At 39.5% G+C, this 12,536-nt stretch overlaps 1 protein-coding gene across 2 annotated transcripts in view; it reads left to right on the forward strand.

Annotated features, from left to right (window-relative positions):
• The window catches only part of SGPL1 (sphingosine-1-phosphate lyase 1), a 52,502-nt gene that overhangs the window by 31,287 nt on the left and 8,679 nt on the right, over positions 1–12,536 (forward strand). For both annotated transcript variants that reach the window (XM_081074192.1, XM_081074191.1), the window contains exons 6-10: positions 867–943; positions 2,368–2,496; positions 8,964–9,052; positions 10,420–10,525; positions 11,966–12,064. In XM_081074192.1, the coding sequence (XP_080930318.1) occupies positions 867–943; positions 2,368–2,496; positions 8,964–9,052; positions 10,420–10,525; positions 11,966–12,064 (500 nt within the window). The remainder of the gene's footprint in view (positions 1–866; positions 944–2,367; positions 2,497–8,963; positions 9,053–10,419; positions 10,526–11,965; positions 12,065–12,536) is intronic.

Below are 12,536 nucleotides of genomic sequence, written 5' to 3' on the forward strand. Positions count from 1 at the left end.
GAGCTGAAGATCTTTGCTTTGCAGAGCCAGGGCTATAGTTTTCAGTCAGTGTGTTCCTGCAATTGCTTTCTCACTACCACTTTCATTAAGGCACAGCCGTGTTGTAGCAAAAGGACCTGAGATACCCACATTCTCAAATGTGTTGGTGTAACTTAGAATCTCAGACAGGAAGGAGAAAGTCGGACCTTATATTCTAACCAGGAGCCTTTCCCCGGGGCTTTATCCCAGTGCTGACAGTGTTCCTGATCCGAATGCTGCAGCGTATGTTGTTGGAAGCAGCTGACTAATTCTGTGTGGGTTTCCAGGCTCGTCTGAAGGAGGGGCCCCTGAGACGCCAATGTCTCGTTGTGGCTTGTCTAGTCATAGATTCGGATTCCAGCCCTGATACTGAAATTTCACTTTTGTGTTGCTCTTCTCTGCCAACTCTGCTCATAACAATTCCCACACTAATTATGACTGGATAGAAAGAGGGAGACAAAGGAAGCATTGCAAGAAAAAGGTCGAGCTACCCATACAGAGAACAGGAAATGAGTATATAAATAGAGGGAAATTTTTCTGCTGTTAGCAGGCAGCTGGGGATGAGGACAGCATTATTATTGGACTGTCTTTATTATACTTGGCTGCTGTGGGTATCTTTTCCATACTGTTGTTGATCGTAGTTGATCGTCTCTCATCTTTATTTTGCTACAATAGCTCTATGGGAATGCCTTCTTTCTTGATGTAATATAAGGACGTCTTTGGATTTCCACTCAAACTTTTTTTTGGCTTTTGTATTCAGAGGGGCTTCTTCACACTTCTGCTATACTAGAACCTGCCTTCCCAAAAGTCTCTGCTCACTGACCCAGTAGCCTTAACTTTCTTTACAGATGTCATGTGGCAAGAAGGGCGAGCCTCTGGCGCGGTGTACAGCGGGGAGGAGAAGCTCACCGAGCTCCTCGTGAAGGTGAATGCCCAGTTCTTGAAGGGAGTGTGTGTGGTCTGTGCCAGTTTAGGGTACCTTGTTGTTTCTCCTTACTTTTGTCATTTTAAAATTACTTAAGAAATGTTTATTGTTAAAATACAACTAAAGAAGCCTAGAAAGTTTCTCTTCAGCCAAGCAGCTGAATATGTATAATAGTGGCAAAGACATCTTCCATCTGTAATAAAGTAAAATACCACTTACGTTTCCAGGCTGTAGGCACTCTGAGAAGGAAGGTTACCAGGGAAGATAGTCCCATCATTTGAGATTATTAATGATGAGACATATTTTGTTTGATAAGAAGAGACAAGGGATAGAAACTTGGCCATCATATCCTATACTACCTGAGTCTCAAATCAGATGATCTGAGAATGAGTGGTGGTCTCACTTGTAATTAAAATAACTCTCATTTTTTATTGATTTTAGAATTGACTTTAGCATGTTCCATTTCTAGTCAAACTTATTTTTGGAATCCCACTTTGTCATATAAAATTAGCATTGACTGATGGTCTCTGAGGTCTTTGTGTTCGATTATTATAATCATGAGACTGCTCACACCTTACTAACTATTCCAGGTCTTGCTCAGCTGTATTTTGACATAATGCTACGATCTTATTTCTGTGCTTAAAAATCCTTCAGTGGCTTCCCATTCATTATGTATGGGATAAAATGCGAGCTGCTTATTTATGTAACAGAAAATACGAGTCCCTTCCTGACCCAGCTCCCACCTAATTTTTTTTCAATCACTCCTATTCTGACTTTCCCATGTAAACACTGATTTCTATCTTTTCTCTTGACAGAGTACACCTTGCTGCTAGGTTGTTTTCCTTTCTCTCCTTCATTCCTCCCATTCTAAATGATGAATTCCCATTCATCTCCCAAGGTTCCACGAAACAGACAACTCCAGACCACTCAGGATGTTCATTATTCCCTCTTTGAAGGCCCCTTACCTCATGCACAGACGTCTGGCCTTGCACTTTCAGTAGCTGCTTTGCCAGCCACTCTGCTAAGTGCTTTGCATGCGTTATTTGCTTCTCGCTAGAACCCTATCAGATCAGGGCCGTAATTATCTCCTGTAGCATATGAGGAAACAGCCTCACAGAGGTCATTTGACCTAAGATTACACAGCTAGAAGTGACAGGCAAAGCTAAGACTTCAAACTGGATCTCATTAGCGTTGTAGTCTGTGCTTTGAACCACATTTGTACCTCTTTTCTTCCCACCTTGTAAACTTTATTTGCATGTATGTCTCCTCCACTACGATTTGATCTTCTTTAGGTTAGGGAACATATGTCACCATTTTTCCAGATTCTAATGTACCAAATACCTAGGAACTTTTGTTTCGTGTATGATGCTTTGTCCTATCCAGTGTAATTGTCTTACTTCACGTGGGCTTACATGTCTTGGCAGGCTTATGGAGACTTTGCATGGAGTAATCCACTGCATCCAGATATCTTCCCAGGACTGCGGAAGATAGAGGCAGAGATTGTGAGGATAGCTTGTTCCCTGTTTAATGGGGGACCAGATTCCTGTGGATGTGTAAGTATACGCAAGTGGCGTCCTATATTATTTTTAGCTTAAAATGTAAGAGTTCATTAAAATCATTTTCCTTTTTTTAATTACACAAGTGATACGTGATTATTGTAGAAGAAAGATCCAGATTAATAGCAATTTTAAAATACTACTTGTAATTTTGTAATCCATATAGTATCAACGTTTTGACATATATTCTTCTACATATTTTTTTCTCTTTAATTTTTTATTTTGAAAAACTTTAAACCTACATAAAGTTGCTAGGATAGTTTAAACAACACCCTGGGGTCACTGAATATAAATATTTTACCACATCTGCTCTCTCTACTCCTTTCTTTCTGTCCCTCTCTTTCATCCTCCCCTTCCCTACCCATTTATCTATATGATTTTGTCGAGCCATCTCATAATTTTTTGATACGCTTCTCACATTTTACTTGAGCTGGAAGTTTACTTTCCAATTTTGCTGTAAATCGAATCTCATTTCATGGGTTTAAGAGTAAAGAATAAAGAGCGAGGAAGGACATCATTGTATTTAAAGACACATGGGGAGTCCTTGTTTCAACTATTTCCAGTAGATGTTTGTTTGTTTTCCTAAATTGCGATTAATAAACTTCCATTTAGTGTTACTACAAACTGATACTGTCTTCTGTAGAAAAAAACTAAATCTTCGCTTATGTAGGATCGATAGATTTAACCCAGTGTGCTGTAATGGTAACCTAGAGATGCTAACCCGATCAGATAACTTATTATCATTATAAAGTCTGCAAATTTATTGAAGGGTCTATCCAAAGTCAAAAACATTGTATAGTTACTTTTTTGTTTTTCCCAGTAAGCAGTGTTGTTTTACTCTTATGTTGGCACCATTTCAGATATTCAGTAGCTAACAAAACTGGTATTCCTGGCATTCATTTTCCAAAAATAATTCCAAAGTTGTTAAAAACTGAACCAACCATAATCTAGCAGTTGGGTTCCTTTATGGCATTTAGACGAACGGGGTGATGGAGAGGGGAGATGATGGTATACTTACAGCATGTAGGTATTCTCCTGTGCCATTAGACTATGAACTTTTAAGAGACCACAACCACAAAACAGGTAAACAAACACAAAACAGTTTGACTATCCAGTAAAGTTGAAGGTACACATTTTATGACGCTGAAATTCTGCTACTCAGGATATATCATAGAAAAACGAGTACATTTGTGTATCAGGACAGATGTATATTCATAACAACATTGTTCATGAGAGCTGAAAACTGGAAATAATTCAAATGTCTATCAACAATAGGGTGGATAAATTGTAGAATATTATGTGTGCTTCAATCCGTCACGGTTGTTACTCAGCTTAATGCCCAAATTTCCCTACTGGCCAGTGGGAGCTTCTTAATTTCGGCTCCCAGGTCGTTTAGTATGACCCAGTGTAGTCTTTGAAAGCTTCCTTTCTTCCTCCTCTGTTTTTTTGACAAAATGTTTTTTATTTGATGAAATATCCCGTGTTTACCTCACACATTTTCTGCTCCAGACCTAGAATCAGCCATTTGTCCAAGGAGCCCTGGTTCATTTAAAACTATGTAAAATAGTTACATGATTCCTAAGTCAAATTTATGGAACAAGACAGAAAAAACAAAATTAACCAGAAAAAATCCAGAGAAACAAAAAATAGACAAAGGAGAGGTTAAGTAACATGAAGGGTAGAATGAGAAGGGCTAACATACATTTAATTGGTGTTTAAAGCAGTTAGAAAACTTAGATAACCTATAAAGGTGTAACTATTAGAACAACGGACAGTCTCAACAGCAACCATGGTGGGATAGTTGGGGGTAGATGGAAGACTGGCTATTGATAACTTGAAGCTGTGTAATAAGTACAGGGGTTTTATTAATTTCCTTTTTAGTTGTGTCTAATAATCTACATTGTTTGTCTGTTGGGTTTTTAAATTTCATTTACTGTATTTTTTTTTTAAGAATTGGTTTTTGTGTGTGTTTTTTTTTTTAAATCTGCTTGGTTCTTTATTGTCCCTTTCTTTGGCTTATATTAGTATTTTGTTTATTTAAATATATTGCACATCATTATTTTATATTCTCTGTCTGACAGGTCCATTACTCATGAGCCTGACTTTTTTGTTTCTGCTGATTTCACTCTTATTGTCTTATATCCTTATAGTTGTGATTTTTTTTTTTAACTGGGAGCCACTCATTTTCCTGGGAACTTAACCTTGAGGCCTAGGTTGAAGTTAAGTTTGTCCAGAGAAGATTTGTAATTACTTCAGCCAGCTGTTGGGGAATTTCTGGGAAGTGCTACCACATTGGAACCCATTTAAGTACAATTCTCAGCTTGTGGTTTTGTGCTACAGAGGTAATGTGAATTCAGACCACAAATTCACATAAAAGCTGTCCTGTTACACATTCTTGAGAGATCTTATTTTTCTTTACCTGAGCTTCAGGGTCGAGAAAAGCAATTTTTCTTGCTGTCCTCTTTTGTGCCAGTGGGATTGATTTCTTGTACCACACAGAATGTGGTTTTCAGCCATCTACCATGAGACTCCTTACTTGGAGCAGGCCCTGAATTTATCTCCTGTTCATTTGTCAGAGCGGGAGTTTGAGATCTCTAGGGGTTGATAGCAGCCCTCAGAGTTAAAGCCAGCTTTGGCACTCTCTTACCTTGTAGGATCCTTGATTTTGCTTTGTTTCGGGGTTCAGTATATTGCTTTATGTTAGCTCAGTGGTGGAGGTAAAAAAATACTTATGTTTCATCAGGATTTTTAGTTGTTTCAGGTAGGAGGGTTGCCCAAGGTATATCTGTATTTCTGGAAATAGAAGTTCTGTAATTGCTTCTTTTTTTTTTTTTTTTCATGTGAGAGATGTTTGTATACTTGAAAGCCTCTTTCCCCCTGAAGCTTTTCCACGTTTTTCCTAGGTTACCCAGCTGCTCCCTTAAACAATATGATTTCACAGATTGCCAGCCATTCCTGTCATTCACTGAATGCTTTTTGGTTGTCTACAACCAAAGCCAGATGGACACAGTTCTCCAAGTGTGGCATGACATTGATATTTCAGTCTCTGTCTTATTTATATGGGTTCACTAAACTTACCTTAAATCTTTCCTCTAAGTCAGTCTTTTTATTCTCAGTAGTGTTGATTCTGTTCCTTGTTGTTTCTAATTATTTATTAGTTCAGTATTGGTGTTGTTTGGTTCTCTGATTTTTTTTTTTTTTTTTTTTTTTTTTTTTTTAGGTTTGCAGTTTCATTTTGTTGTTTCATTGTCCAGTCTTTTAACTCTGGTTTTCTTGAATTCACGTTCTTGTGATATTGTCCTGTAGTGACAGTTATGAGGAATTTCCTTTAGTTCCTTGGGTGGTTACCTTCAGAGTTGGGCTTTTATTTTGCATACTACTTTTTTTCTTTGTGTATGTCTACATAGTTACCGTGCCCTTTTCTTCCTCTTGGCTCATGCGTGGGTGGCTCTCTCTAGACATTCTCTTTGTTCTTGATGCAGAGTGGGTGATTTCTTGTCTGACAGTGTTTGGTTGGGGGCAGGGCTCAGCTAAAGCTTTGTTCCACCTGTATTAGAATATATCTAGATCTCATCTTCTGATGTTTGTTAAAAGTTATCTACCAGGGTTCACTGTCTAGTTGGAAGAGAATAATATACTTTTGGGCTTTGATTATGTATTTAACCCATCCTGTATCCCTGAAGTATATACTTAAAGTGTCACTCCAGATGTTCTCTCTCCTCATTTTGCTTGTTTCTCCTTAGCCATCATGTCCACGACTCACTGATCTAAAGATCAGGAAAGAAGGAGACCCCCTCCGCTTCTTTGAAGATTTGGGGGGAGTTAATGAGAAGTCTCAGGATTTCGCTGACTCACCCGGACGGTTTCCAGGGCTTGGAACTATGTTTTGTTCTCTGCTATGGCTTGGAAACTTCTGTTTCTTTTTTTTTTCACTGCCACTAGTTGAAGTTTATTGCTTTAGATTATCTCTTTTTCCTTGTTTGGTAGCTGTTATTGCAGGTTTTCACTACTTTTTTTCTTCATTCTTACTGGTTTTGGGGGAGAGAAAAATCTGTGAAGTAGTTTTAGTCTTCTATCCTAATGCAGAAGTCCCATACTAGGGTGTTTTCTGTTAGTTTTTGCATTGGTACATTTAAACCATGGCCCTCTCATTATGCTCTTTTTTAGTGGATATGTCAGGGATCAGGAGGATAGAGTCTAAGATCCTCAGTCTCTTCTAATACTTAGACTTTTATAAGGTAACTAATTACTTCTGGGATAATTTGAGTTTCTCCCCAGTCTCTCTCTCTCTCTCTCTCTCTCTCTCTCTCTCTCTGTCTCTGTCTCTGAGTCTCTCTTGATGAGCTGCTTTTGATGAAGAAAGTTCAGAGTTCAGAGGTGGGAAATATGAAGACAAAGCCAAATGGCTGCATTGTTTTTAGACTGTTCCCAATTAAGGTATTAAAGTCTTCTCATTCTTTGTTCTTTAACCTTCAACTTTCTTTCCTTTTATTAACTTCATTTGCCTCAGAATGGATGCGAGCTGACTTCATATACCAAAAGAAATTAGGTTGCCAAGGAAAATAGTCTTGGCTTACGCAAATGCCATTAGGGTCAAACACCATTTAAAACAATTTTCCAGATAGGTCATGGTCTTACTCTTGTGTTCTGACATTTCTATTATATATCTGAGTGAGCGTCTTTATAAATGTTGAAAGAAGTTGTCTAACATAACAAGTAGTTGTTGAGGGCTCTATTTTCTTACTTTACAACTAAATTTTTGTTTTTCTTTGGTGTGGTGAAAAGAAATGGGAGAATAGCATATTTAAACACAAAATTTGGGGATTAGAAATAAAAATTAGAAGTAGAAGTTAGGTATTTCTGCTTTTACAGTCAGAAGTACACTGGGGTTTGCCCAACAAACATGTTGATTTGATCACTTATTGTACTAAAAATAGGACGTGAAGTGAGTGAGTGAGTAGGGTTTGGAAATATTTTTGCTTAGGTCATCACTGGACCTTAGTAAGAGATCGACGCCCTGGAGACTGGGCTCTGCTGGTTCTTTCCAGACTTCCTTCACAATGTGTTTGGCTCCTCATGTGACATTCTGAGGTTTTATGCTAGACCACAGAGCATGCTGCTGATTGCAGACCTGACCTCAACTGTAAGCTTTGTCTTCTCCAGCATAGAAATGCAGAGACCTACAATCAAGTGTTCTGTGACCACGTTTAATGCATTACTTTGTGGATGATGGTTATATGTTTCACAAAGAATTCCTGAATCAAAAAATGACTAACTTTTCTCAGCTAATCTTCCGTATAACTCTGGACCACTGGCACTTTGTAGCTAATGCTATTTTTGTCCTATATGTGGATATTAGGACATTTTAGTTTCCACCCTCTCTCGTTCCATCTCATATTAAGCTACATTAAATATGAAAATGTAGAAAGTTTTACTTCTTATCAACTGATGCTAGTGGGTGACATTGGGTGACTCACTTTAGTAGCCTAGGGGCTCAGTTTTCTCACCTGTAAAATGAAAAAGCTATATAAGATTGGATGAATCTTCAGAAATGATAAATCTATGAAAATATCTCCTACATCAGTGCTATGGCTTTTTTTCTGTTCATTTTTTAAATTATTCATTTTTAGATGTTATCAAAAGATAGCTAGATGGGTTAGTAGTCATAGTTTACTAAAAGTCAAATCAGGCATTAAGAAGTGTTCATTGAGGGGCTGTTAGGTGTCAGCTACTAGACAGGTGCCAGGAATATTGTCATGAAGAGACTGGTGCTCACCTTCATGAGTTTGTAATCCAGTGAGGACAATAGGATGAATGAATTAACCTCTGTATCATAATTTGTTTCAACTCTGGTAAAGAAATTGGCCTGTATCAATTTCAGAGGGGCTAGTTCTAGCTTCAGGAGAACATTTTATTTCATTTAAAAAACATTAGGATTTTTGTTTTCATTTCAGACCAGTAAGATAACAGACTCTTAAGTAGAGGCTTCTGCTTTTCTTTTTCAAACTTGTCAGAAGCCACAAGATCACTTGGGAAAGCCTAAATTGGTCATCTGATGTATAGTTTACTCGACTTGTAACTTTACAACTTTGCATTCTTCAGTGGGCATTGAACATTTAAATCAAAGTCCGTCTTGATGCTTTTGAATGGAATGAAATATCCTATCGCATCTGCAATTGGATGAATTAATGTGGAAAAGGATTGTGCACAGATCTGGGAAGATGTGCATTTGTCCAGACAGTGCAGAGCTTCTGCTCATTCTTAGTTAATAGTTTTTACTCTTCTCCTGATCCAAGATTGGGCTTAGCCAACAAAGTGAAATTTTCCTTCTGGAAGACGTAGCAGTGTCTCCTCTGTGGCATGCGAGAGACTGTCTGCACCAGACACCTCGACATCAGGACAGGAAGCACATGATGATAGCTCTCTCACTCCCTTTCACAGATGATGTCTCTTCTTTTTTACAGGTGACCTCTGGGGGGACAGAAAGCATACTGATGGCCTGCAAAGCTTACCGGGATCTGGCCTTAGACAATGGGATCAAAATTCCAGAAATGTATGTGTGATTGGCTGGGTTCCCCCACCGCCTTAGATTTGTCTGTTTGGAATATGCTGAATGAGACAGCCTGACAATCTGTTTTCTGCATCTTTTTTGGCAATTCCAGTCCTCTTTCCTCCTGTGCTGTGCCCTTGACCCATGACTTCATATTCAGCAAAATCTTGAGTGGATCAGCGAGTTAATTTTTAAGATCATTCCCTGCCCTCCCCACACACACTTGCAGTTTATACATGTACATACTGCAAGTAAGAATGAGAACCTTTTTCTAAAAGTGACAGTGTGACAGGACTCTATGTTTGAATTCTGTGATATTATACATTACTTTCAGCCTAAGGAAAGCTCTTTATCTTAATTCAGTGAAAGTTAGTTAACTATAATAGGCGGTCTTGGGGTGCTCCCTAAGAAAATTTCAGCGTGAAGGTTGTTTTCTGGGAGGAAAAATTTTAAAAATCATTTTTGAGATTTACTCATATTGCCACGCCATGGTCATAATTTTGATACTTGGTTGCATTTTTTTCTCTAGACCCTCTCCTTATGCAGTGTGTTTATAGGACGTTTGGGTGAATGTTTTTGCTGCAAGTGTTGGTGACTAAGGGTTTTGTTGCACATGATCTCAAGCTATGATTCATACTTAGCCTAAGAAAATAAATCCGGTCGCCATCTTTCTTCATACCTAAATCTTTAGTGCTTGGTACTTATTAAGTAATAGAGATTTGTCTGCCTTAAAAGGGAACAGATTAATTATAAAAGTGGAGCAATTGAGTGATGTCTGGAGGCAAATACTTAATTATGACTCAGTTTCCTTTTTCAGTACTATTTGAAATGCTGCTTCCAAGTGTGTAGTGAAAATGGGGACTTTTTAGTTTGTCATAGGATCATGGTCTTTCATAGATGGAGGGGACCACTGAGCTGATGCTCGGCTGCTGCTTTAACATCCCTGCTAAGCAATCTTACGTTTTCTCTTGCACATCTGTCGTGTCAGGAAGCTTTCTCCCCACTGAGGTACCTACCCTGTCTTTGGATAGGCAGCCACTAGAAGGCTCCACTTGATGTTGATCTGATCCAAATTTCCTGTCCTTTTCACACGTCCTTTTCAGCCCTAATTTATGCTTTGGATCCCTTGATGTGCGATTACTTCCGAGTTCTTTCTGTTGCCAAAATAATTTCCTAAATAGTAGGGAGGTTTCTCTAGAATATCAGTTGACCTCTTTTTGTGCTTAGAAAGTAAATATAAACACTTTTTAAAATTTGAGGAAAAATAATTAGAGCTTTCCTCCCGATGAGTTAAGTTGGCTGTTAACTGTGCTCTCTCCTGAATCCCGTTTTGATCTGAATTTCGTTTCTCTTCTTCCCCTATCCCTTAGTGTGGCCCCCCAAAGTGCCCATGCTGCGTTTGACAAAGCAGCCCATTATTTTGGGATGAAGATCATACGAGTTCCACTGAACAAAATGATGGAGGTGGATGTTCGGGTGAGTTCTTCTGAAGGGCCATTTTCTGCCTTGGGCTGTAAGAAGCAGGAAGTACCACCACCTGACGGACTGTTTTCCCAGTGTTGCGTGCAGATAGGCTCGAAATGCCTTCGACTGTAGCAGCCATCGTTGCAAAAACTACCACTGGCAGTGGTGATTGATTGTAGCTTCTGCAGTCTTCGTCGATTCATGAATTCTAATTGGAAGACGATCTAGTTCCTAACGGGAGACTTGAAAGACCTGGGTTTTGTTTCAGCGCCATCCCTTTCTTTTCTCTGTTTGTAAAATGAGCATGGACTAACTTGCCCCAAGACCCTCACTGTGGTTCTGACTGGCATGAATTAGTACCATTGCCATTAGAATAGTCATTTTTTTCCCAGAGGTGAACTGTTCCCATTTATTCACACTAGCATTATTCCTCCCGTCTTTGTTGAGGTATTAACTGACATATTAATTCATTGACAAAAAGTTGTATATATTTAAGGTATAGAACTTAATATTTTGTGTAAGTATACATTGTGAAATAATCACAATCAATGTTTTAACATACACATCAACCTCATATATCACTATTTTCTTTCTTTTTTTTTATTTTTTTCATGGTTAGAATACTGAAGACCAGCCTCTAGATCTCTAAGCAAATTTCAAATATACAATGCGCTATTAACCGTACTGGTTAAATAGCCCCATGGCAGTACATTACATCTCCAGAACTCATCTTGCATAACGGAAACTTGGTACCTCTTGACCAGCATGTCTGCCTTTCCCTCGTGTTCTGCTCCTGGCACCCGCCATTCTACTCTTGCTTTTATGAGTTTGACTGTTTTAGATTCCACATATAAATGAGATCATGCAATCTTTGTCTTTCTGTCCCTGGCTTATTTCACTTAGCATAATGTCCTCCAGGTTCATCCATGTTGTCACAAATGGCACTTCTTTTTAAGGCTGAATAATATTCCTTCAGTAATTAATTTTATGCCTCGTGTTTGTGTAGAAGAAGTTTCCAGTTTTCAGAGTGCTGTCAACGTCACATTTGAGCCTTAGGACAGCCCCAGGAGGTCGTAGAAGCTATTAGTATCATAGTAGTTCCCAGATGAGGAAACAAACTGAGTGCATTGGTTTCCTCAAGGTTTCTCTCCGGTCAGTGGGGCAGGACTCACTTTTGGCTGTTTTGCCTCGTGGCCCCATATTCTTTTACCTCCACAGTGATTTTGCTGTTTTTGTGTTGTGCTCTCACTCTGTTCCCCAAATGGGCCCATCTGGCCTTGTTTGTATTCTGCCACTTTGTTTGGGAGGCGGTCTTCTCCCAGGTTGGAGAGGGGAAGGAGGGCACTAGTGGAGCTGGACCTCCAAGTTAGCAGTCTCGATGAATCTTGGCTGTGGGAGAGAAAAGTAAGTGTGGAGTGGATGCTCATTTTCCCTTCAACATTAAATCCCTAGGCAATGAGAAGAGCCATCTCCAGGAACACCGCCATGCTCGTCTGCTCTACGCCCCAGTTTCCTCACGGGGTGATAGATCCTGTCCCCGAAGTGGCCAAGGTACGAGAGAGAAATGGACTCCTTGGCAGTCAAATTAAAGTTTTAAAATAGAACCTCATGGTGCAGTACCTGGTAAACAGGCGCGATTCTGAGTTTGGATTTTAGCACAGTAGTGATGGCTAGCGCTCATCAGCCGTGTTGGAAGCCCGACGGCTCTGTTCGGAGCCCCTGATGGTTAGCTTCTGCTATGGGGGAGGAGTGATAGAAGGGAGAAGAAGGCTTTGTTTACGTTGGATGTTCTAAAGTAGGGCTGACATCTTGATTCGGATGGGGACACGATCTGCATGTCGGAGCATGTCTGCCAGGCTGGTCCTCAACATGCTGCCCCGTAGCACCCCTCCCCACGCCCCCAGCCACGGTCACTAAAGCAGGACCTTTTCCTTTTCCTCTCCAGAGGCCGCCACCGTCAGAGGGCTACTCGTTTCCTGCTTAATTTTGCAATGAGTTTGAGGCCCTGCCTATTTAAATATAA

The sequence above is a fragment of the Rhinolophus hipposideros genome (genome assembly GCF_964194185.1).
Source record: "Rhinolophus hipposideros genome assembly, chromosome: 15".
Lineage (NCBI taxonomy): Eukaryota > Metazoa > Chordata > Mammalia > Chiroptera > Rhinolophidae > Rhinolophus > Rhinolophus hipposideros.